Here is a 26,343-nt window from a genome sequence, read left to right on the forward strand (position 1 = left end):
CAACATCAAGAATATTCCTTTTCTATTTGAAAAAAGAAAAGGCCGGGCATGGTGACTCATGCCTGTAATCCCAGCACTTTGGGAGGCAGAGGCAGGCGGATCCCTTGAGGTCAGGAGTTTGAGACCAGCCTGGTCAACATGGCAAAACCCTGTCTCTACTAAAAATACAAAAATTAGCCAGGTGTGGTGGTGCATGCCTGTAATCCCAGCTATTTGGGAGGCTGAGGCACAAGAATCCCTTGAACCTGGGAGGCAGAGGTTACGGTGAGCAGAGATCTCAACACTGCACTCCAGCCTGGGAAACAGAGCAAGACTGTCAAAAAAAGAAAAAAAGAGAGAGAGAGAAAGAGAAAGACAGAAAGAGAAAGAAGAAAGAAAGAGAAAGAAAGAAAGAAAGAAAGAAAGAAAGAAAGAAAGAAAGAAAGAAAGAAGAAAGAGAAAGAAAAGAAAAAAAGAAAGAAAAAAAGAAAGAAAGAAAGAAAGAAAGAAAGAAAGAAAGAAAGAAAGAAAGAAAGAAAGAAAGAAAGAAAGAAAGAAAGAAAGAAAGAAAAGAGAAAGAAAGAAAAGAGAGAGGAAGGGGAAAGAAAGATGTTGAATTAATTTTGTGTGCCTAGCAATTCTTTTTCATTTCAGAGAAGGAGCCTATTATGAAATTCCTCCATTTTTGACATATTTCTCATAAATCTTTTTGGACTCTGGTGACCAGAAGGATTTCTCTCAGGGCCAATTTCACATCTTCAAGTTCTTTTTCTTTTACATGTTAAGCAAATCTCTTCCAACATCTGATAAATCACCTTGTACTTAACAACAACAAAAAAAATCACCTTATACTATAAAAACTGCTGACTTTGCACTAAGTCATGTTCCCATTAGAAATAATTAACTAGCTCCACAAATGTTTTCATGGAATGTAGATGAGACATTTCTATCATTTTGAAAAGAAATGATAAACATTTTATTCACATGCTTTCATATAGGAAAAAGTCAGATCAGGTGGTCATCTGAGGGAAAATAGATGGATACAGACAAAGGATCATTGTGAAGTTATTGACCACTTAAATCCAATTAATTTAAACCACATTTCTATATGAGTGTCACTTTTCTTTCTTTTCTTTTTTTTTTTTTTTTTTTGAGACAGGGTTTTGCTTTGTTGCCCAGGCTGAAGTGCAGTGGCGCAATCTTGGCTCACTGAAACCTCCGCTTCCTAGATTCAATAGATTCTCATGCCTCAGTCTTGCAAGCAGCTGGAATTACATGCTTGAGCCACCACACCCACCACACCTGGCTAACTGTTTGTAAAGACAGGGTTTCGCTATGTTGCCCAGGCTGGTCTCAAACTTCTAGGCTCAAACAATTTGCCTGCCTCAGCTTGAGCAGCACTTTTCTGAGAAAAATGCCAGGTAATTCATAGTCATGTCTGAATATTTACTATTCATTTAGTTATTTATTTATTAGAGACAGGGCCTCACTCTGTCCCCCAGGCTGGAGTGCAGTGATGCAATCACAGCTCACTGTAACCTCCATTTCTGAGCCTCAAGTGATTGATCCTCCTGCCTCAGCCTCCCAAAGTGCTGCAATTACAGACATGAGTCATTTTACCTGAACTGGATATTTAAATATCCAAAAAATCAACTCATTTTCATTTTTATTTTTCCTAGGGGACAAAATCCTGCTCCCTAGGAAAATAAAACTTCTTTCATTATGACCCCCTTTGTCACAACATTGTTTGTGATTCAAAAGTCTAGAAACATTGTAAATATCCATTGACTGGAAAAAACGTAAGTAAATGGTGACTTCAAAACGACATCAGCTATGTAGATGCGTCAGAGTTCTTTGCATCCATAAGGATAAATCTAAAACAATACTGTGAATAGAGAAAGCAAGCTGCAGAGAATAATTTTGTGTATATAAAAGTTGAAAACATGCACATTCATGCTATATCTTATCAATATATACATACAAAATAAGAATAGTAGAAAATGTGCATGTTCCATATGAAACGCATCCAGTTCAGGAGAATGGTCCCTCTGGGAAGGAGGGAAGAGAGGAACTGAGGTCAGGAGGGTCCCTGAGGGACAACATGAATAAGTTTTTATTTCTAAAACAAAATTATATGGAAAATATACGAAAATGTTAAGATTTGCTAGTGCCAGATGGTGGGGTATAGGAGGCTTTTTCATTACTCTCTGTAATTTTCTGTATGTTTAAAATATTTTATAATTTAAAAAATAACTTCCGTAGCCAAGCCCAGAGGCTCACGCCTATAATCCCAGCACTTTGGGTGGCTGAGGCAGGCGGATCAGTAGGTCAGGAGATCGAGACCGTCCTGGCCAACATGGTGAAACCCCGTCTCTATGAAAAATACAAAAACTTAGCCAGGCGTGGTGTCAGGCGCCTGTAGTCCTAGCTACTTGGGAGGCTGAGGCAGGAGAATGGCATGAACCTTGGAGGCGGAGCTTGCAGTGAGCTGAGATCATGCCACTGCACTCCAGCCTGGCCACAGAGCAAGACTCTGTCTCAAAAACAAACAAACAAACAAACAAACAAAAACAATAAATTGGCCGGGCGCAGTGGCTCACACCTGTAATCCCAGCACTTTGGGAGGCTGAGGCGGGCGGATCACCTGAGGTCAGGAGTTCAAGACCAGCCTGGCCAGCATGGTGAAACCCCATCTCTACTAAAAATACAAAATTAGCCGGGCCTGATGGCATACACCTGTAATCCCAGCTACTCAGGAGACTGAGGCAGGAGAATTGCTTGAACCCGGGAGGCGGAGGTTGCAATGAGCCAAGATTGTGCCACTGCGCTCCAGCCTGGGCAAAAAGAGCGAAACTCCCTCTCAAAAAAAGAAAAAAAGAAAGAAAAGAAAAGGAAAGAAAAGAAAAAGACAAGTGGACCAAACCAAAGAGGGATGGAGAACAAATCAAGACACCTGCATTCTGGTTGTACTTCGGGCATTGGGTAACTGTAGTTTTAGGCAACTATTTGAACCTCAATTTCTTCATCTGTAAATTGGAAATAATTTCTGCCCTGTCTGCTTCACAGGGATGATGTAAGAGTAACTGACTATAATAGAAGCAAGAAGTGGTTGTTGGAATAATTGTGTTAATTACAGAGTAGTCTCTGTGTTTTCATACAGGCATTAAACGTTCATTATTTACTTTAAAACTGATAAAAACTTTGTGATGTGAGTATTATTTTCCACACCTTTTTGGGCATTCTTCTTTCCATAACTACCACCTGTCAACAAGGAACGGACAATGACTTGCCGGGGGCAGCGTGGGTATCTGCGGTAAGCAGTGACCTAAGGCCTGGCACAGGAAGCTCTGGCCAATAGAGGCCGTGGTGACTAGCCAGGCCAATCCGATTTCCTTAGACATCAGAAGTCCTGGAAATGAGGAGTGAATCAGTGTGCTGTTAGCCAGGGCTAACGCTGAGAGAATACACAAAGAGAGACCATGGGAGCAGGGTGGGACCTTACCAGACCACGTGCAGTTTAAGGGGTGAGTCAGTGGACTTTATCAAGAAGCAGAAACCAGGAAGTAGAGAATAGATGCTCAGAGCAGAAAATAAATGCATTGGTTGGTAGTGGCAGGAATCACAAAGGGAAGGAAAACGAGGGGCTAGGTCACCCTAATATTGGCCACCAACACTTGCCCATGAGGTTTTATCAGTCAAGGTGCTGGCAGGAAACACATGGCACCCTCAAAAGAGTGATGGCAGAGAGTTGGATGAAGGAACTCTTTACCAGTGGCAACACAGGGTTAAGGAAACCAAAAAGGGACAATGAAGCACCTGAAGATTAGCGACTGTGAGAAGCCCTTAGCATCCCTAGGTTTAAAGACGCAAAAGGAGGAGTTGGTTCCTGGAACCTGGTGAGACGTAGGATAAGAGCAAAGGGCCACCCAACAGGAGCTGGGGTTTTTGGTAGAAAAGCACAATGACTGGACCGGGCATGGTGGCTCAGGCCTGTAATCCCAGCCCTTCAGGAGGCCAAGGCGGGTGGATCACTTGAGGCCAGGAGTTCGAGACCAACCTGGCCAACGTGGCGAAACCCCGTCCCTAATAAAATTACAAAAAATTAGCTGGGCATGGTGGCAAATGCCTGTAGTCCCAGCTACTCAGGAGGCTGAGGCAGGAGAATTGCTTGAACCCGGAGGTGGAGGTTGCAGTGAGCCGAGATTGTGCCACTGTTCTCCAGCCTGGGCGACAAAGCGAGACTCCATCTCGAAAAAAGAAAAACACAATGACTTTTTTTTCTTTCTTGAAAAAAAAAAAAGAAAAACACAATGACTGGCAGCATGTGGCCTTGCAGAGAAGAAGCTGGAAGAATAAATACTTCAGCCTGTCTCTTCTGGTGCCCTTGATCACCTCTCAGTGCCTTCCATCGGCCAAACCCAGCCAGAACCTTGAGAGCAAGAGAGCTTGGTTGATGTAGTGTATTCAAGTCAGCCTCTCAGGTCACAGAGTCAGGGCAGGAAAAGTGGAGAATAGACTCACAGGGGCACAGGAAAACTGTCCAGAACAGTGGTAGAGGGGTCAAGACAATCCAGAATCCAGTGCTGTGTAGAAAACTCTCAGTTCCTGAAGGCTGAGCTATGCAGCTGCTTCGGGGTTCCCATAGGATTGGTGTCCCATGTTTTCACGTGTATACATGTAACACACAGCATTGCATAACGATGCTTTCCTTCTGAGTCTTGGTTCCTTTAAATCAAGAGTGTAATGACGTAAAAACGTTAAGCAATTTCCTCCACACTGGCAGTAGGACAGCCTGGAACCAAAGCTGCAACAGCCAGGGTCTAGAGCCATGCTCTTTTCACTCTAATACACTGGATGTACAAATGTGGTATCAGTCCCATGATAAAGTACAGAAGCTGCCAGCATCTACGGCCATACCACCCTGGACGCGCCTTGGAAGCTAAGCAGGGTCAGACCTGGCTGGTACTTGGATGGGAGTGTATAAGCCCCTGGGTGCTGTGGTGCAGGCTTGCGGTCACAGCTGCTCAGGACGCTGAGGTGGGAGCATTGCTTGAGCCCAGGAGTTTGATCAAATCCAGACTGGGGAACATAGCAAGACCCTGTATCTTAAGGAAAAAAAAAAAAAAAAAAGCGTAGAAGTCTTTGACCGTTAAGTTATGTTGTAGGAAATCACTGGAGCATTTTTAGAATGTGGCGGCATGTGCAAAAGAAAAAAAAAGTACATTTTAGGAAGATCCCATTGGTAGAATGTAGATCAGATTGGAGGAGGGGATGTGGGCATTTGAGTTTGCAATTGTGATGAGATTTTGCTTGAGGATCTGAATTAGGAGGCTGGTGGTGCACATGTAAAGGGGGAGGTACTGTTATGTGCCAGTTACTGCTGCAGGGGCTAAGGATGTAGCCGAGAACCAAACAGATGCCTGCCCTTCCGGAGCTTACGCCATTTGAAACTATGAGAGTAGATGAGCTTTCCAAGGGAGAGACCACAGAGAAGCGACAAGTAAGCCTGAAGCATGCCTGTGAGCAAAGCGGGAGATGAAGACAAGAGCCAGTGGAGCAGCTTGCAGAGAACCAAGAAGGGCAACCACTATGGGAGTATGTCATGCAAACCAAGCAAGAGAAGATGACTTCAAGAAGTCCTTGAAGTCATCCTGCAAAGGATGAATGAAGACAAGACCAAGAAGAGGGCCTGGAATTGACACACACAGATCATTTGGAAGCTTGATCAGAGTAATTCAGGGCTGCAGACAGATGCTAAACTGAGAGGTCACGTAGGAACCATTATAGTTGGGACTTGACAATAGAAGTGTTGTCTAGGGAAGAGTTGGGCGCCCAACATGCAGGAGTATTTTGATGTGGTCATCATTCTGGCCTGCAGATTTATAGTTTTAAAATCCTAATTGTGTAACAGTATCCAGGGTTGAGCAGGTCCTAGGACCTAACTCATGCCAATCAACTCATAAGAAACTGGTTATAACCCCAAATGCCAAGTTAGTAATTTTCAACTAATAATATTCTTTTCCAATGGTGGGAATATTTGTGCCCATTGCCCAGGGCACCCTCGTTCCAGTATTAAGCTACTTGGGGAGCTGGATTATTAATCAGAAGACTGTTAGATGGTACCGAAGAGAACAGGAATGGCTAATCCTGAAAGGTATCTCATCCAATCCATGGTGGAAGACTCTGGTGATCTCTCTGCATATCCCTGACTCTTAACCTTGAGGTACACCAGAGCTCAGTTCTTGGACTTGCCTTTTTCTATTTGTACTCATGCCCATGGTGAGCTCATCATCAGCGTCATGGTTGTTAGGTTCTAGCAACTCCCAAATTATGTCTCCAGTCATCCCTCATTTAAGCTCTAGACTCATGTGCCCAACTGCCTGCTTCATACCCCTAGCTGGCTATCTGTACACAGCTCAAATTCCGCATGTTCAACACAGAACTCCAGCTCTGCTCTCTCAAGCCTGCAGCATCCACAGCCTTGCCCTATTAACCGATAGCAACTCCACTATCCCAGTTGCCTAAGTCAAAATCTTTGGCGTCATCTTGACCCTCCCGTTTTTCTCATATCCCACATCCAATCTATCAGATAATTCTGTTGACTTCATTCAAATTATCACTAGAACCAGACCACTTTACACCATGTCCACTGCTATCATCCTGGTCTGAACCGCCATCATCTCTTGCTTGGATTCTCACACTGGCCAGTTCCCAAAGAGATGAAGATTTTTTCTTTTTAATATAAGTCAGATGACGTCACTCCTCTGCTCAAAAGTTTCCCATGGCTCCCCATTTCCAAGGGTGCTCCACCTCTGTGACATCATCTCCTACCACGGTCCCCTGTGCTGACTGCTCCAGCCTTCTGAGCTTCCCTGCATTCCCTAAAACATGCTAAGGGTACTCCTGCCTCAGGCCTTTGCTATGCCCTTTGCCAAAAATACTTTTCCCTCAGGTACCCATCAGGATCACTCCTTACTCTGCCACTTCAGGAACATGGCTTAACTCTCGGAGAGGCCTTCTCCCACCCCAGACTCCATGCTGCAGCTCCTCCAAACTTGAACTTCCTCTCCTTGCTGTGTTTTTCTCCATTGTCTCCCGTTTTCACACTCTATGATTTACTTATTTTTTGTAGTCCCCAGCATTAGAATGTAAGCTCCATGTGGGCAGGAATTTTTGTTGGTTTCATTCACAGGATTCCCAGCACCTGGGACAGGCCTGAACATAAATGTTTGAATGAATAAATAAACGAATGAACAGATTACTCCTGTCCCATGAGAGTCCTTCAGCAGTTATACCCAAGGGAGTGTCGTTTGTTTCTGGATCTTGCTGGACAAGCACGCACACCATGTACCCCCCGTCCAGTGAGCCCTGGGCCATCAACAGATCCAGCCTCACCTACAGATGCTCTGTGGCAGGGTGGGAACGGGAGCAAGAGGAAGGGGTCCACCTCCTGCTATGGTCAGGACACTTGCACACCTTCCTGAGGTTACATGTGGAGGACCGTAAGTGCTCTTGTTCAAGCACATATTTCAGACGATTTCTTTGACTACTTCAGCAGCACCCAGAAAGAAGCCATCACTTCAGAAACATTTGCTGATCGCCCTGGTATGTGACCGGCACGTGATTATTTTCTCAAAGATCTGCATCCGTGGAAAAGCAAAGGCAGCAGTAGAGAAGGAGGTAGGAAAGAAAAAATGGGAGGAGGAGCAAGGTCTGAGAACCACGCATAGGACTGTCTGTACTATGGCCCGGAGCCCTTGGATGCAGAAATAGAACACGGCGTGCTTTGAGTCAGCGTCTGATAAAATAATCTCAGAGTAAGAAAAACTGCTGAGGAATACTGTTCAGTGCTTTCAAGCTGGCTTTGCCTATACCAGGTACATACCTGTATGCTGGGCCCCTGGGCCACAAAAAAACACCTCCCATTCACGCCAGTGGGTGTGGTCTGAGACTCATTCTGCCTTGTTGACCAATAACCACACTTATATCATTTATGTTTACTGAGTTGAAAAATCCAGGATCTACTACATGTTCTAACCCAATTTTAAGCTTCAGGAAGAGCAAAGAGAAAGGCAAAGTTTCAGGTAACGAGTCCTCCAGTGCACACAAGGGGATGATTCTATTTTTAGTGTTTGTATTAATATGCAGCGAGTTTGGGGAGAATTTTTTCCACTTTCAATGAACTTTTAATTGGTGAAAGTTTTAAAATCAAAACATGCATCATTCCTCAATTGAAGCATGTCACAAACTGCCCCATGCCCTGAATATTACATAAATCTGAATTAACATAAAAATAGAGGCCGGGCGCGATGACTCATGTCTGTAATCCCAGCACTTTGGGAGGGCGAGGCGGGCGCATCACGAGGTCAGGAGATCGAGACCATCCTGGCTAACACGGTGACACCCCGTCTCTACTAAAAATACAAAAAATTAGCCGGGTGTGGTGGTGGGCGCCTGTAGTCCCAGCTACTCGGGAGGCTGAGGCAGGAGAATGGTGTGAGCCCGGGAGATGGAGCTTGCAGTGAGCTGAGATCGCGCCACTGCACTCCAGCCTGGGAGACAGAGCGAGACTCCGTCTCAAAAAATAAAAAATATAAAAAAATTAAAATAGAGACAGCAAGGGATGAACAGTTCCTTGCTCTTTCCTGTTCATGAATGCCGAGCCTTGAAGGTGGCACATGAAGCAGAACTAAGCCCTGCTTTTTCAACTGGTTTTACCAGGTTGAGAGGAAAAAATAAGGGTTAAAAACAAGGCCTTTATACCATGCAGAGTTAGCTTCAGCACCCCCTGCTCCCAGATACCTCTGATAAGAGTTGTTTCCCTAAACTTTCAGGGCCTTGGCACCGCCACCAGTTTCTAGTCGTCTCCTGGGGGTGGCATGTAATGGAATGTAAATTTACATGTAACATAGTTGAGGGTACATTCTCTTTCAATCTGTTGAACTAGGTAGACATGGTTAGTTTTCTGCTAGAAAAGGGATGCTTTCTGACAATCTCATGAAAGTTCTTATTAGAAACTGCAGCCCAAAGAAGTTAAATGACTTCCCTTAAGGGTTACAGGTGTAGAGGAGCAGAACAGGACTAGAACTCTGGTCCGTTTTTTAAGAGATGGGGCTCTCACTTTGTTGTCCAGGCTGGCCTTGTACTCCTGGGCTCAAACGATCCTCCCACCTCAGCCTACTGAATAGCTGGGACTACAGACATACAATATGGTTCCTCATTTGGAACTCAAATGGGCACCCAGGATTGCTGACAACGGACAAATTCAACAATCCTGATTTAACAAAAGTGAATATTTATTTTGAGGAAGTCATGGGGCTAACTGCTCTCCTGCTCCTAGCACCTGACCCTTACAAGTGGGGATGGAGTTGGCAGGGAGGGGACACACATCAGAAGGATGAAATCCAAATGGAGTGGTGAGGTGGGGTCAGGAGGAGCAGATCTGCAGTATCCACGCAGGAGCTGGCCAGAGCAATCTCCAGACAGGGTCAGGGTGAGCAAGGTGGAGCGTCCCACAGCAACAGGGATTCACCTCTCCTGAGGTCAGGTGTCTAGGGAGGACTAGCAGCGGCAAAATGAAATTGCTCCCTCACCTGCTTTTACTCTCCAGTGCTGAGAAATTAAGAATCAGGCGGCCAGGCTCGGTGGCTCACACCTCTAGTCCCAGCACTTTGGGAGGGCCGAGGCAGGGAGATCAAGACCATCCTGGCCAATGTGGTGAGACCCCATCTCTATTAAAAATACAAAAATTAGGTGGGCGTGGTGGATAGTCCCAGCTACTCAGGAGGCAGAGGTTGCAGTAAGCCGAGATTGCACCACTGCACTCCAGCCTGGGAAACAGAGAGACTCCATCTCAAAAAAAAAAAAAAAAAAAAAAAAAAAAAAAAATCAGGCAAAACCTCATTAACCCTTTGGGACCAGAGAGGGCGAAAGCCCCCAGGTGCCATGTGTCTCCCCTGCCCATGCTTCTGCTTGACCTACTTTGGCAGACCTAACTGAAAGGTGTAGGCGTGTTTTCTTCCTGTAGAATTCTTTCCTCTGGCCATCTATAATACACTCTCAAGCAAGGCAACAGGCAGGCGTTTACCTAAGTTGTAATCTTATCTGGAGATGTTCCCAAGTGTGGCCCAGACTTGTCTGTTTTCCAACAAAGGTCTGACTCATTGTTGTACACAATCATCTGTTTTATTTGAAAACATGTCTACACTGCATTGAGCACCAACACAGGTGTGACCAAGAAACCCACAGTCCTGTCCCCGCAGGCACTGGGTCCAGTGTATGACTTGGGGTGGACTGTTATTTTTCACAGTGAGGGGGGAAGAAAGGATAGGAAAGAGAAGATGGCCATTATCCCAACTCCTGTTCAGGAATCTGAACAACGAAAGTGAGTTATTTAAACTCATCCAGCTCTTCTCATCCCCCTTCTCTCAAACAGCTGATGTTCAAATACGGGATCTGAGGAAGGGCACAGTGGCTCACACCTGTAATCCCAACACTTCAGGAGGCCGAGGCGGGCAGATCACGAGGTCAAGAGATGGAGACCATCCTTGCCAACACGGTGAAACCCCATCTCTACTAAAAATACAAAAATTAGCCGCGTGTGGTGGCGGGCAACTCTAGTCCCAGCTACGTGGGAGGCTGAGGCATTAGAATTGCTTTTTGATGCCCTGACACATGTACAATTACCGGGAGGCAGAGGTTGCAGACTACGTTTCAAAAAATAGATATATATGTGGAATCTGAGCCGGTGGGGCCAGCTGGATTTGGGAATACACAGACACACTGTTTAAAATAACATCCACACGTTATTGCAAAAAATGGGAGGAATGGGCTGTGCTTCTGACTGATAGTTTACTTTTTCCTGTTTTACGAATGCTTACAAATTTAGAGGATACCAGAATTGCACAACCGCAATCACGACAGAACATCTGCTCAGTATAAAAACTTTGTTTAGAAAAAACAACGGATATATGGGAAGAGAAGTGCCAGGCTGGACGGTGCTGAGACAGAATGACCCCTTGGGCTCCTTTATTTCGTTCTTTTCAATAGGACCCCACAGATATTTGTGGTATGTCATGAGGACCGGGGATATCTTCTATTTTTAAACCAGGTATTTAAGTCCAGCTGCTTTTAAAATTAAGATTGTACAAAATGATTTTTGTTCCCTGTGTCTTTCCTCAGAGGCATAAAGTGAATGTTGTTATAAAACTGGCAGGTTTTATTTCTCATACGAGAGGCTCACATAGGATTTCTTTCTGCACAGGGGCCAACGTGGTTCTCAGTTTCAAAAATACCTGAGCCACTAGCACCATGAAGCATCCAGCAGCTTCCTCAGCATCCAGGCTGAGATATCCATATTCCAGAACAAAGCAGCCAATCTGAAGGATATGCATCACTGGGAAGAGAGAAGGCTGCCCCCTTAGCCCTGGCTCCCCATCATCTGAGGGAAGTGGAGGGGGCAGATGGGAGCAAGCTTGGAGTCACCAAGTCATGGCTGGAGAAGGATTTGGGTAAAGCAACTCTAGGGGCTGCCCGGTGGCCTACTCGGGAGATACAAAGTGCCTTTGAGACTATAGACTTCCTGCTTGTGATCTAAAATGGATGTCTTTGAAATGATTAATCTGGACCAGCTAAAGGCAGTTGCTCATCACGTGTTATCCAAGTTTAGATTTTCTACTTGATTATTCACACCAGATCAGGCTTTAAAAGATAGAACAAATTAGACCAGAATGTGTGGTACATTTCAGCAGATCAGCAATTGCAAAACGCTGGTGCTATTTACTGACGTGGCACTGGATCCAAGGACTCCGTGGATATAAATATTTCCAGATTCCTCTGCATTTTAACAATAACAAGAACGGTCAGACGGAGACACATGGTTACAGCATCTAACATCGATCCAGCGGTCCAGTCTTAGTTACAAATCAGCTTACACAGTTTTGCTCCATTTTCTACGAATTTTGTCTTTCAAATCATCTTTTAGAGAATGTATATTCTAAAACATGTTTGAAAGGCAAATGTTTAGAGGAGCCAAGTCTGGTGAACGGTCTTTCCTTCAGTTACTTTGGCAAGCGGAGAGGTCACCATGGATTCCGAGTGGGCCGGGCAAGTGTTCCATGGGTCATCTTCTCCCACGAGCTCAGGGACAGGGCGCAGAGTCAGAAACGGTCTCTTTTAAGCATGTTGGCAGCAGGGCGTAACCCTTCAGCTCTTTAGGGCCTGTGAGAATAGAGAAAGGTGACAGTTGTGTCTCTTACTGGCATTGTGACTAGTAACCCCGCGAGCCCTTGTTCCTATTGTCCTTTGCTCTAAATCCTCCCAGTTCTGACACCTGGTGATCTCTTGTTCCTGACATTCCTCCTCTATCCCTTTGTCCTCACACAGCAGGGTCAGACTCCCTGGCTTTTCCAAACATGCTGAGTCCACAGCTGTGTTGTCACCTGTATCCCTCAACCCTCCAGGTGTGTTATCACTTGTCCTCTCCCCTCCCCTCCATCATATATCATCCCCCAACACCTATAAGAAAAATGTTTCTGGCCAGGTGCGGTGGTTCACACCTGTAATCCCAGCACTTTGGGGGGCTGAGGCGGGTGGCTCACAAGGTCAGGAGATCGAGACCATCCTGGCCAACATGGTGAAATCCTGTCTCTTACTAAAAAATACAAAAAATTAGCCAGGTGTGGTGGTGCATGCCTGTAGTCCCAGCTACTTGAGAGGCTGAGGCAGGGGAATCGCTTGAGCCCAGGAGGCAGAGGTTGCAGTGAGTCATCCAGCCTGGTGACAGAGCAAGACTGTCTCCAAAAAAAAAAAAAAGAAAGAAAGAAAAAGGTTTCCTCTGGCCATGAGTGTAGATATTCTGAATTCTTAAGGAAGTTTAATAAGGAGAAAAAACTCCTTCCCTTCATCAATAGTCAAAGCTAGGAGTCCATGACCACGTGTGTGGGTGCACGCAGGGCAAGAGTAGGAGATCTCAATGAAAAAGACCCCCTCCTTCGGTGGAACTCCTCATCAGAATGGGCTGCTAACTCTGTGACAGGTGGTTTTCTAGAAGCCACCTACCTCTGATGGCTGGAGGCAGGCTGATTAGGCATCAGGTTAAAACTTGGTTTGGGTTTTCTTCCAAGTTCAGTTAGTTGGAAAATTAAGACAAGAGATCAAACGTGGTCAGATCTCAGCAGAAGTGAGCTTACGAGCCCTCTCTGGCTCTGACTCTCTTCTTTTGGAAATTTATAAGGCTTAAGTAGACATTTGTTCTTCTGAGGAAACTTCAGATGTAGCCTTTCTCAAGATTATGGGGCTTTTTCTCACTTTTAAGAGACAGAGTCTTGCTCTGTCACCCAGGCTGGAGTGCAGTGGCATAATAACTCACTGCAGCCTCCAACTCCTGGGCACAACTGAACCTCCTGCCTCAGCCTCTCAAAGCACTGGGATTCCAGGTGTGAGCCACTGCACTCAAAGCCCCAAGTAAGGAACTTTGGAACAGGACCATTATAGCATAGATTATTTTTTTGAGACAGGGTTTTACTGTGTTGCCCAGGCTGATCTACAGGTGCCCAGCAGCTGAGACTACAGGCATGAGCCACCACACCCAGCTTACATTAGAGATTTCTATCAGTTCAAAGATTTGAGTTCTAGACATGATAGCCTTCATTTACCTATCACATGGGTATAAGTTATTTACTTACGAGTACCTTCCCGACATTTTTCGCATAACCACAACGATGATCCCACCAATGAAGCCAATGGCTAGTAAGACCCCAACGATGATTCCAACCAGGGTCACTGTTGCCAAACCATCTGAATGAGAGAGAGAAAAAAAGCATGAGCCCCAGATAAAAAACACATCGGTGATAAAATATGTAATATATAAACAAAGCCACTGCCCTACTGTACAGAGCAAATAATGATCTATGTTGTTTAAGCACAGAGCATTTCTTCCAAAAGTAGAAAATCTGGGCTAGCCTAATCCTATTTTACGAATGGGAAGATTTCTGGGTCTGAGGATCTATCAACATAACACTCACATTGGCTTAAGTGTTCATTTTTGGGTAGTGTTTACGTATGGCTATTAAGTTAGCCCCTATTTTCACCCTTAGTAATGACAAACTGTGATATGATACCATTCCCCATATCTGACATTAATGGAATAGACTCATCTGGAGTTTGCTTATTTTCAAATACAAGGAATTCCCTTTTCTCTCTCTCTTTTTTTTTTTTTTTTTTTTTTTTTTTTGAGGTGGAGTCTTGCTCTGTCGCCCAGGCTGGAATGCAGTGGTACTATCTCGGCTCACTGCAAGCTCCGCCTCCTGGGTTCACGCCATTCTCCTGCCTCAGCCTCCCGAGTAGCTGGGACTACAGGCGCCTGCCACCACGCCCGGTTACTTTTTTTTTTTTTTGTATTTTTAGTAGAGATGGGGTTTCACCGTGTTAGCCAGGATGGTCTCGATCTCCTGACCTCGTGATCCACCCATCTCGGCCTCCCAAAGTGCTGGGATTACAGGCTTGAGCCACCGCGCCCGGCCTCCCTTTTCTCTCTTAAAAAAAAAGCTTGGAATCTGTTCTCGAAGGTTTTCTATTCTGCTCGCATTGACTGCAATCCAGAAAAGAATGCAATTCGTCTCAACAATTAGCTTCAAAGAAATTTTTTAAAAGCTCCAGTAGGAGTATTTTGATGCCAAAATCTAGCCTACCTTTCTCAATTGTTGTCTGTGTGTCTCCATCCACTTTGTCTGGAAAGAGAAAGATATAATAATGTAGAATTATTAGGGCTTAATAACTATAATTTAACAATTGGCAAAAGGTGAACTTACCCAAGTGGAAAGTAGCAAAACATAAACCAACAGGATAGTTTCTTAAATAAATTGGATCAGGGGATTTTTAAGCAAACCCCATTGTGACACGTTGTAACTATTATTATCTAATTTATGAACCCTTATTCACACCAATGGGCTCATAGCACTTTTCCATGTATTAATTTTGTCTCATCTAATTTAGAAAGCAGAGTAAAGGTAACTGAGCCACACAGATCTTAAATAAATGATCAAGAAGTATCAGAGGTTAAGGTAGCAGAAGAATTCAGAGCTGTGGATTCTTAGTCCAATGTCAAGATCACAGAGAAGGGACAGACTGTGAAGAGGTATTACTCATTGTGAGATAATACTCTAGTTTGGGAAGATGTGACCAAGACTGATTAGTCTCAATATCTATTTCCTGCTGCTGCTTTGGTAGCAAAATCTAGATTTTTACAAGGCAACAACAGGCCCAGCTAAGTTTCATGAGCGAATACACCCTTTGTGTTTGTGCCACTGTTATTTTAGGGTTTCTATCTGCAGTCAAACCTAGTCTAATAGTTACAATGTGAATATTTGTCATTGTGAGTTTCTTTTGAATAATTTTATGCAATAACTTATTTAAAAATAAAAATGTTTCATTTTTCTTCTTGACCTCTTTATATAACGAGTCCTTTACTCCTCTGGGAGGTGGCTATTGACTAGTTTGCAGATGGAGAAAAAGTCAAGATACCTTGATTTAATAAGAAATTGGAGAAGTTAATCATCAAACAGGCCCTGCCCTAAAATCTTAGTTCACAGCTTGCAAAATACCCCAGATATCCAGAAGCTTCCCTACTCAGTGGTAAAACTAGCCAACTATCATGTAAAAGATGCCTACTTTTTCTAATGGTTGGGTTTGAAAACCATCCCTTTTGTACCAAGGCTCTCCTCAGCACAAGGTGCCTCCTTCAAGATGCCCCCAGGATACAGGTCCCAGAAGCCGGCACTCCCTGCACAAGCTGAGCCCATGGGTGTAGAGTACGTAAGAGCTTGTGCTGACTGTGCTACCCCCACTATATAGAACACGGCTGGGTTTGAGCTTTCCCAGAACAAAGACGGCATCAAATCAACTCCCCAAATGTCACTGCTAGAAGTCAACTGCCTGGAGAGATAAGTCAATCATTGGCTTGTCATTTGCCTACCATGTGGCTGCTGACTCCCGGCTCTTAATGTACCATTATCAAAGACACCACTGGTTAAAAAATATATTACTAAAGTTTGTGGACGATTTGTTATTATTAAATTAGAGCTTATTAGTGCCATCTTTCCCATCTCCCTCCCAATGGCACTGACTGTGATCATGAGCATGCATCACACGTGTGCACATTATCTTATGCGGGTGTTTCACAGCAAAACTGAACATCTGCTGCCCTAATAAAATTACCCCTTCAAAACTGCATGCTTATAATGACATTTTGGCTCACTTGTGAAAATGCCTTGGGATAATGATGTATTAAGTAGGAACGTGCCTTAAATCACAATTTTTTGTGACAGGGAGGGGCAATTTTGTGATAGGGTGGGGCAAGAGACAGGAAGAAACAGTAACATGAGTTCTTTCCCAGGCAACTGAGAATTTTTTTTTAAAGGAATAGAAGAGGGGTATGAAGTATGATAGAATATTCAACATGGATGGCACAATTTTCTGCTGCTAATATACAGCTGTCAACCCATGTTACAGATGAGCAATTCTCCAAAATTTTGAAATGTTTTCCAATGATCGTTTATATTGATTCTCCTTTCTTTGCTTAGCTCTACTTGGCTTTCTCTAGTGTTTAAATGTGAATCATTTCTTTAACAGCTTGGAGTGGGTTTCAGGTTTTATCTCAAAGCCCTTTATAAGGCTTTTCCCCTCTTCCCCACGCACTGTGGTAAAACACATACAGCATAAAAGGTACTAAATTAACCATTTTTAAACGTACAGTTCAGTGGTATTAAGTACATTCATACTGTTACGCAATCATCACCGCCATCTACCTCCTGAACCCCTTTCATCTGGCAAAACTGGAACTCTACGCACTAAACAGCAGCTCCTCATTCTCCTCTTCCCCCAGCCCCTGGCAACCACCACTCTACTTTATGTCTCCATGAATTTGACTATTCAAGGGGTCTCATATAAGTAGAGACATACAGTATTTTTTTTGTACTGGTTTATTTCACTTTGCATAATGTCCTTAAGGTTCCTCCGTGTTGTATTATGTGTCTGCATTTTCCTTTTCAAGGCTGAATAATACACCATCATATACACCACATTTTGCTTATCTATCCAACTATCCGTGGCCCCTTGAGTTGTTTCTATATTTTAGCTATTGTGAATAATGCTGCTGTAAACATGGGGGTACAAAAATTAAGCATTTTTTTAAATCCTAAAAAGAACCATAGTTTTTAAAACCAGATTGGTGATTGATCCTGGAAATGTAAAAAGGACAGTAAAGAAGAGCTTTCTAGGTGTTTTGAATTGCGACCAGTTTGGGAAACCACTGGTTTAGACGTGATCTTTCTATGTAAGACCTATCTAGATTAAATGATTCACATAAAATTTCTCAAGTTAGCCAGCACTCACTGAGGTTTTCACAGGATTCATTCATTTTCTCTCCCACCCTTATCCACTATAAAATAAGGCATTTTTTAAAAACCCCAAACCACTGAATTTCTCAAGAAATCTCTAGAAATAGGAAGTGATCTCTTTCTATTTCTTAAATGGACAATCATTTTTCCTCCTTATCATCAGTGACGGTCTAGATAGAGTAACAGCAAAGACTCAAAACACTCCCTCCAAAGTTTTTCTCCAAGGTGTTCCAGTCACGGGACTGCAGGTGCCAACCGTGAGCCACAAGTACAACCCAAATCCTGGCAAGACGGGTTGGGAACAGATTCTTGCACCACGCATACAGACATGAACTCAATGGAAGGTGGTAAGTATTCCTAGAGAATCTATGAAGATTTACAGAGGGTGGTTGAGTGTTGTGCCCTTGGGTGTCAACACAAAGTTCTTCGCGTCACATTCTATCAGCTTGGGGTCCGCCATGCAACCTCAGTAGTTACTTAACTCACCCTGTGCAGTGTTATCACTGGTTATTCCAGGTAAAGAGATATGTTCAGCAACGCACTAAACCAAATGTATCAACTCAGATCGAATTCTGAACCTACCATATAAAACTTGGTTCAGAAGTCATTCTTGCAGACCAATATGCCCCCTGTTGATTATTATATTTGCTGGTGGACTTTGGAATGCACCGATTATGTAAAAGTAGATCAGCCCCTGTGGAGGTGGCTGCTTTTCTTACCTGTGGAGTGACTGGTTGCCACATTTGAGGCTGTGGTGCTCGGACTTTGTTCCTGGGCGTGGACTGTGCTTTCTGGGGTTGGCAGATCCTCGATGTGAATGTCTGTTACACTGTTAACACTTGTTGCTACCTATTGTAGGTGTAAATGAGAAAAAACAGGAAATAAAGCCTGCCGTCTTAAAATATACAGCCTGCCTTATAAGATAAAAGGAGTTAAGGTGGCATAAAAATATAGAACGTATGATGGCATGAATTGCAAGTAGAAACAAGAATATGAACAGAAACAATTAGGTCTTGAAGAGACAGTTGTACACACATGTTCATAGCAGCATTATTCACAATAGCCAGAAAGTGGTAGCAACCCAAGTGTCTACAACATGGTCTATACATGCAACAGAACATGATTCAGCTTTATTTTTTAATTTTTAATTTTTATTTTTTTAAGATGTAGTTTCGCTCATTGCCCAGGCTGGAGTGCAATGGTGCAATCTTGGCTCACCGCAAACTCCACCTCCCAGGTTCATGCAATTCTCCTGCCTCAGCCTCCTGAGTAGCTGGGATTACAGGCGTGCGCCACCACACCCGGCTAATTTTGTATATTTAGTAGAGATGGGGCTTCTCCGTGTTGGTCAGGCTGGTCTCAAACTCCTGACCTCAGGTGATCTGCCCACCTCGGCCTCCCAAAGTGTTGGGATTATAGACGTGAGCCACCACGCCCAGCCTATTCAGCTTTAAAAAGGACAAACATTCTGACACACGCCATAGCATGGATGAACCTTGAGGACATTATGCTAAGTGAAATAAACCACTCACAAAAGACAAGTACTGAATGATTCCACTTACATGAGGTGCCTACAGGAGTCAAATTCGTAAGATAGAAAGTAGTATAGTGGCTGCCAAGGGCTGGGGGAAGGGAAGAATGAGGAGTTATTCTTTCATGGGTAGAGTTTCCGTTTTACAGGATGAAAAGTTCTGGAGATCGGTTTAATGACGTGAATATACTTAACACTACTGAACTGTACACTTAAAAATGGTTGAGATGATACATTTCATGCTATTTTTTAAACTACAATATAAAACATACGCTAATGAGCACCTCCTATGGGCCCAGCATGGTTCCAAGCCCCAGGATTATAATGGGAATAATATAAATTCTCTGCTCTCTTGAAGCTGGCATTCTGGGGCGGGGAAGCAGAATATGAACACTTAGTAGGTAAACAAGTACAAAGGGTGGTTTGATATGATTTTGAGTGCTTTGAAAGAAATATAAGCTAGCCTTGTCTAGACTAGACTTAGACTAGCCTTTGGAAAACTTATTCTGTAAAGGGCCAGATGGGTAAATATTTCAGCTGTACAGGCCACACAGTCTTTGTCCTAACGAATCAACTCCACTCTTAAAGTAGGAAAGCAGCCAGACAATTCTCAACTGAATGGGCATTGCTGTGTTCCAATAAAACTTCATTTACAAACACAGTGGGCGGGCCAAATCTGGCGGGTGGTTTGTTGACCTAACGGCTAGAGGGTGACTTCTGATGGGGGCGGGGTGAGACTACTTTAGGCTGTTTGAAATGGCATCAACCTTAAGAATTGTAAGAAGGCCGGGCGCAGTGGCTCACGCCTGTAATCCCAACACTTTGGGAGGTCGAGGCAGGCGGATCACGAGGTCAGGAGATCGAGACTATCCTGGCTAACACAGTGAAACTCTGTCTCTACTAAAAATATAACAAATTAGCCGGGCGTGGTGGCGGCGCCTGTAGTCCCAGCTACTCGGGAGGCTGAGGCAGGAGAAGGGCGTGAACCCTGGAGGCGGAGCTTGCAGTGACCCGAGATTGCGCCACTGCACTCCAGTCTGGGCGACAGAATGAGACTTCGTTTCAAAAAAAAAAAAAAGAATTGTAAGAAAAAGTCAGCCATTCTGTAATTTACCCCTCCTCCCACTGTAACGACTTCCTGCCAAAACTGTCTTTCAAGTTAGCCAGTTGGGTTCAGTTTAAATTGTGCTGTCCCCAACTCCAGCCAATGGACATAGTAGTAGGGACAAACTGCATTAAGAATAAAAAAATCCTTTCCCTCCTTTGTTCGGTGTGCTCTTGTGACAACCAGTCCTGCGAGAAACACCCTTCTACAGAAATAAATTTGCCTTGGTGAAAAATCTTTTAAGTGTTCGTTTTCTCTATGACTCTGAGCTTTACTTCCAACAGATGTGGGGGTGAGATTACTTTAGGCTGTTTGAGATGGCATCAAACTTGAGAATTATAAGAAAAAGTCACTCGTGGAAAGATCTGGGCAGTGTTCTGGGCGGAGAAAACAAAAGCCTAAGTTGGAACAAGCTTGGTGTGTTCAAAGGTCAGAAAGGCCAAGATGGCAGAAATAGAGAAAGTGAAGGAGATGCCGGTGTACAGGTCAGACAGGCAGGCAGGCACCTCTGTTCTGTTACCAAAGAAATCACAGAGTCCCTCAAAGGTCGAGGATGTGGCTCATTGACCTCCTCAATCCCTCCCAGTGCCTGGCACCTTGTCTTGTCTATGGCAGGTATGCCACACATATGAGTTAATTAAAATTCATCAGGTTAAGAATGTGTTGGTTAAGAGGCTCAATAGTCTGTAATCATGTGGTTTGTGGACTGGTTCTAGTCCTGTTTATTACAAGTCTGAGTGAGAAAAGAAATTGAGACTGACTTACTTTCTAGTCCTGTTTATTACAAGTCTATAGTGAGAAAAGAAATGGAGACTGACTGGCTGATTTATTTATGTATGTATTTATTTTTTGAGGAGGAGTTTCACTCTTGTTGCCCAGGCTGGAGTGCAGTGGCGCAATCTCAGCTCACTGCAACCTCCACCTCCTGGGTTCAAGCTATTCTCCAGTCTCAGCCTCCTGAGCAGCTGGGATCACAGGTACACGCCACCAGGCTTGGCTAATTTTTGTACTTTTAGTAGAGATGGGGTTTCATCATCTTGGTCAGGCTGGTCTCGAACTGCTGACCTCAGGTGATCCACCTGCCTCAGCCTCCCAAAGTGCTGGGATTACAGGTGTGAGCCACCATGCCCGTTCTAGAAGACATATATTTAGAACCCTTTATAGCAATGACATTGCCACAACACCCAAGAAAACTTTCACTGTATTGAAAATTGGGCTGTAACGGATTGAAAATGTAAAATCGTGGCTCCTTACCAATTTGAGAAGCTTCGGCTTCTACTTTCAAACCCCGGTGATCAGCTACGTGGATGAAATTAGGAAGGACAGTAAGTCCTCACTTAACATTGTTGATAGATTCTTGGAAACTGCGACTTTAGGGAAAACGACATGTAGCAGGTCCTCAAATGATGTTGTTTCTTTATAAGTCATTTTGCTTCAAGTCACAGTTTCCAAGAACCTATCAATAACATTAAGTGAGGACTTACTCTTCTTTGATGAACCACATCACTATTCCTTGGAATGGCGGCTCATGCTGATTTTACAGATAGATATATTTATATATAAAGTAAAATATGCATCATAACCCTGCATGTGATCACATGCCTACAGAAAAAATTCCTCTCTTCCCAGGACACTGACCGGAGTTGTCAAGCCAGACTTATAGCGGTCTTCGCTGGTTCCTGGAGTCACCACATCATCTTCGGCACCTGGCATCGCAACGCCGCCTTCCATACCTGTAGTCTCAACGTCATCTTCTGGCTGGCCCGTGCTGGCTGAAGAAGAAAGATTGAGTCAGAGCTTAAGGTGGAAACCGCATAAGCAGACCGAACTTGCCGGCTACATTCGGATTATTTTCTTTTCCATTTCTTTTGGAAATTTTTGTTTTATTTTTGGGGTCCTCTCTCTGGCTTACTGTGGTGCCAGAAACCAATCCATTGTCCTTGCAGCACTTCTGGTCCATCAGCACCCTGGTTATCTCCATTGCAAAGCAAAGGAAAATGAAAACATTAAAAGGTAGAGCAGCCAGCCCCTCCCTGGGGCCCCACCGAGGTGGCCTGCACAGGGGACGTACATCTTTCCTTTTCAATAAGGAACCTGATTCCTTCTGGTTTCATTTCATATGATGAATTAACATATTCATCTAGACCTAAAAACTCTAAATTAGAGTCAACAGGAAAGATTTCTAAATATATCCCTTCGCAGACTCCATGCAAAACTGGGGTCTCCCTCTTTTTATTGATTTTGTTCTTCTTTTCCCTTTCTTTTCAAATTAATTTTTTTTTTTTAAGAGACGGGCTGAGGCTGGAGTGCAGTGGCACAATCCTAGCTCACTATAACCTCAAACTCCTGGGCTCAAGCGATCCTCCCGCCTCAGTCTCCAAAGCAGCGGGGACTACAGGTGCTCACCATCACATCCAACTTCCATCTTTTTAAAATCAAACTCTCTCCATTTAATTTTGAGACTGCTGTTCACTTCGACAATTAGAACCATAGGCTCTGACCACAGACCTCATAGATTACATGGAGTTTTACCTCTTACTTTACAGTTGAGATTACTGTCTACAGGGGAGGGTCACTAATCTGCTTAGGGATGCCAAGATGCCAATAGAACACTTAGTAACACCAAGAGCCAAACTAGCTGGGTGCAGTGGCTCACACCTATAATCACAACACTTTGAGAGGCCAAGGTGGGTGGATCATTTGAAGGTCAGGAATTTGAGACCAGCCTGGCCAACATGGTGAAACCCTGTCTCTACTAAAAATACAAAAATCAGCCCAGTGTGGTGGTGAGCACCTGTAATCGTAGCTACTCGGGAGGCTAAGGCAGGAAAATTGCTTGAACCCAGGAAGCAGAGGTTTCAGTGAGCTGAGATTGCATCACTGCACTCCAGCCTGAACTCAATCTCAAGAAAAACAAAACACAGCCAAACTAATGAACTGCCCCTGGCCCTGGCTTTTCTGCATTAACATTTGGACAAATGATGTGTCATACCAACGAAAAAGGTTTCTGGGCCAGGCGCGGTGGCTCACGCCTGTAATCCCAGCAACTCTGGGAGGCCAAGGCGGGCGGATCACAAGGTCAAGAGATCGAGACCATCCTGGCTAACATGGTGAAACCCCGTCTCTACTAAAAGTACAAAAATTAGCTGGGCATGGGGGTGCACGCCTATAGTCACAGCTACTTGGGAGGCTGAGGCAGGAGAATCGCTTGAACCTGGGAGGCAGGGGTTGCAGTGAGCCCAGATCACACCACTGCACTCCAGCCTGGCAATGGAGCGGGACTCCATCTCAAAGGAAAAAAAAAAAAAAGGTTTCTGGTGGAGCAGGGGATTGGAGTGGACTACCAGGCTGAATTCTACAATGAGAGACAGAGCAGATAACAACAGTATCCTCTTTTTCAACTTCTGTTGCAGTGATCCAAACCACTCATGACTATGCTCAACCATCATCTCTAAAAATCACCAAATCACCTTCTTCATGCATTAAAAATGTGACTCATTGGCCATGGGCTTCTTCCCTAGACTCCAGTGGTTCTGGAAATTCCATGACTAAACACTGTTGCAAAATACACAAGCATACACATCCCCGGAGCGAGGGGAGGGAGGTGCTTGGAGACTCCTTTGTGTAATTAAAGAGCAGATGTTTGTTTGTCTCTAGGCAGCACTTACATTAGCAATCCATTCCTTGCCTTAAGATACCTTATTCTCCCCACTGCTCAGGCGGCCCAGCCAGAGGCACAGCTAATAAATATTTGATTATAGCTTCTTTGATGCCTAGAGGGAGGAAGCCTCTGAAGTAAGTTCACTTGTTCTATGAGCCTGCTCTTTGATTCTAGAGTCCTAATCCAGTACAGATAGCTTTGGATGAGCTATCTAAAGATTTTAAACATTTTTTTTTTATCTGGGGTATATGGCAGGGGGTTTACTAGTTAGCAATAACTGAATATTTCCATGCACGCAAATGGTTTGCCTCTCTCTGTGGCCTTTTGCGGGAGTAGGGGTAGAGGTAAGGCTTGGTGATTGGTTCCTACAAAAATGCACGGCTTGCAGTATAAGCAAACATTTAGTGTATTTATATTGAGCTCAATGGCAAATATCCCTTTGCCAGACAAGTAGTCCTTATTACAAAACGTATTGAGCTTCCCATTTTATTTTCTTCCTCCCCTGGTTTGAACTTAGTTAACAAATCCTCAATTTTAAACATGTTTTCTGGAGCTGTTCAGTACAATCACTTACTTATTTGGTGTATCTAACTTAAAACAATCCTTGCCTTAAAAAAAATCAAGTGCTCAATGAAGTTAGTTTGAATTCTTTCATAGAAAGCTCAGTTCATTGAAAGCGTAACTTGATAAAAATTCCTTCTTGCTCTTTTCTACTCTTGGCCCGCAGAGCGGAGTACTAAAATCACTCTGAATGGACAAAAGGTGTTTTATGAATGACAGTCAGGATTAAGATGCATGTCTTTTGTCTTACCGCCCTGGCATTCTTTTTGCTCCATGGGAAAGCTGAACTTTAACTAAAGAGATCCCCAATTGTCCCTCTTATTATCTTGGCTGAAGGCTTCCCTGGGTGAAGAGTTCCTACTAGGCCAGCTGCATCTGGCCTAGTAGTTTCCAGCCAGCATCTGATGTTCCTTTCCCCTTCCTCGTGAAATTCAAATCATGTGCTGATGCCTTCACTTTCCAATCCTCTTTTCCTCAAGACACATGTGTGCAATGCACATATGCGCACACACACAATTGTTTCTACAACCGTAGAGTGACGAATTTGCCATCATAAACCAGCACCCACAGCCTGGCTTGCAAGTTCAGTTCTGGAGTGGTGTACCCGCATGCTCACATAAACACCCTTTCCTGCCACACCCAGCCTCAGCCGAACACGGCTCAGTGGAAGTTTCCAAATGCGGCAGCAACCAACTGATCCACTTACTTTGAAATTTGTTGTTGCTGTGATTCTTTTAAAAAGCTAGGCTGGGCTGGGTGCGGTGGCTCACGTCTATAATCCCAACACTTTGGGAGGTGGAGATAGGTGGATCATGAGGTCAGGAGTTCAAGACCAGCCTGGCCAAGATGGTGAAACCCATCTCTATTAAAAATACAAAAAGTAGCCGGGCGCAATGGAAGGCGCCTGTAACCCCAACTACTCGGGAGGCTGAGGCAGGAGAATCACTTGAACTCGGAGGGGTGGAGGTTGCAGTGAGCTGAGATCATGCCACTCCAGCCTGGGCGGCAAAGTGAGACTCTGTCTCAAAAGAAAAAAAAAAAAAGAAAAGCTAGGCTGAAGTTTCTATTTCCCAGGAAAAGATAATCTGATAAATCATCTGTCTCTTGGGGTTCTTAATTTTGAGAACAAATAAACTTAAGCAATGTTTATTTATATGAAATCACTGACTGTGAATAAGTTTTATCTTTGCATTCATGTCTAATAACTCTTTAGATTGCACAAATTACAGGATGACATTTCTTTTTTTGAGATGGAGTTTCGCTCTTGTCACCCAGGCTGGAGTGCAATGGTATAATTTCGGCTCATTACAGCCTCCACCTCCTGGGTTCAAGCGATTCTCCTGCCTCAGCCTCCCAAGTAGCTGAGATTACAGGTGTACACCACCATGCCCAGCTAATTTTTATATTTTTAGTAGAGATGGCATTTCACCACGTTGGCCAGGCTAGTCTCGAACTCCTGACCTCAAGTGATCCACCTGCCTCGGCCTCCCAAAGTGGGCATTTCTTTTACAAACAGAATTTCTTTTCTTTTCTTTCTTCTTTCTCTTTTTCCTTCCTTTCTCCTTCTTTCCTTCCTTCCTCCTTCCCTTCCCTTCCTTTTCCTTCCTTCCTTCTCTCTCTCTCTCTCTCTCTCTCTCTCTCTCTCCTTTGTATTTATAGAGATGAGGTCTCATTTTATTTATATTTATTTATATATATATATTTGTAAAGAAGAAGTCTCAGTACATTGCCCAGGGTTTAAGGAGTCCTCCCACCTCAGCCTCGCAAAGTGCTGGGATCACAGGCATGAGCTACTGTGCCCGGCCTGCCATTTCTTTAAAAATACTTCAGAGTTGGCTGGGCGTGGTGGCTCACGCCTATAATCCCAGCACTTTGGGAGGCTGAGGCGGGTGGATCAGCTGAGTCAGGAGTTCAAGACCAGCCTGGCCAACATGGAGAAACTCCGTCTCTACTAAAAATACAAAAATTAGCCGGGCATGGTGGTGCACACCTGTAATCCCAGCTACACGGGAGGCTGAGGCGGGAGAATCGCTTGAACCCAGGAGGCAGAGATTGCAGTGAGCCAAGATTGAGCCATTGCACTCCAGCCTGGGAGACAAAAAAAAAAAGT

General features: G+C 44.1%; 1 protein-coding gene across 1 annotated transcript in view; it reads right to left on the bottom strand.

Annotated features, from left to right (window-relative positions):
* Positions 1-10,147: 10,147 nt before the first annotated feature.
* The window catches only part of PDPN (podoplanin), a 35,824-nt gene continuing 19,628 nt past the window's right edge, over positions 10,148-26,343 (bottom strand). The window contains exons 2-6 of the mRNA XM_007980479.3: positions 21,650-21,783; positions 18,095-18,224; positions 14,670-14,708; positions 13,665-13,776; positions 10,148-12,198 (exon numbers count right to left, since the gene is read on the bottom strand). Coding sequence (XP_007978670.1) covers positions 12,192-12,198; positions 13,665-13,776; positions 14,670-14,708; positions 18,095-18,224; positions 21,650-21,783 — 422 coding nt within the window. The 3' untranslated portion in view covers positions 10,148-12,191. The remainder of the gene's footprint in view (positions 12,199-13,664; positions 13,777-14,669; positions 14,709-18,094; positions 18,225-21,649; positions 21,784-26,343) is intronic.

The sequence above is a fragment of the Chlorocebus sabaeus genome, chromosome 20 (genome assembly GCF_047675955.1).
Source record: "Chlorocebus sabaeus isolate Y175 chromosome 20, mChlSab1.0.hap1, whole genome shotgun sequence".
NCBI lineage: Eukaryota > Metazoa > Chordata > Mammalia > Primates > Cercopithecidae > Chlorocebus > Chlorocebus sabaeus.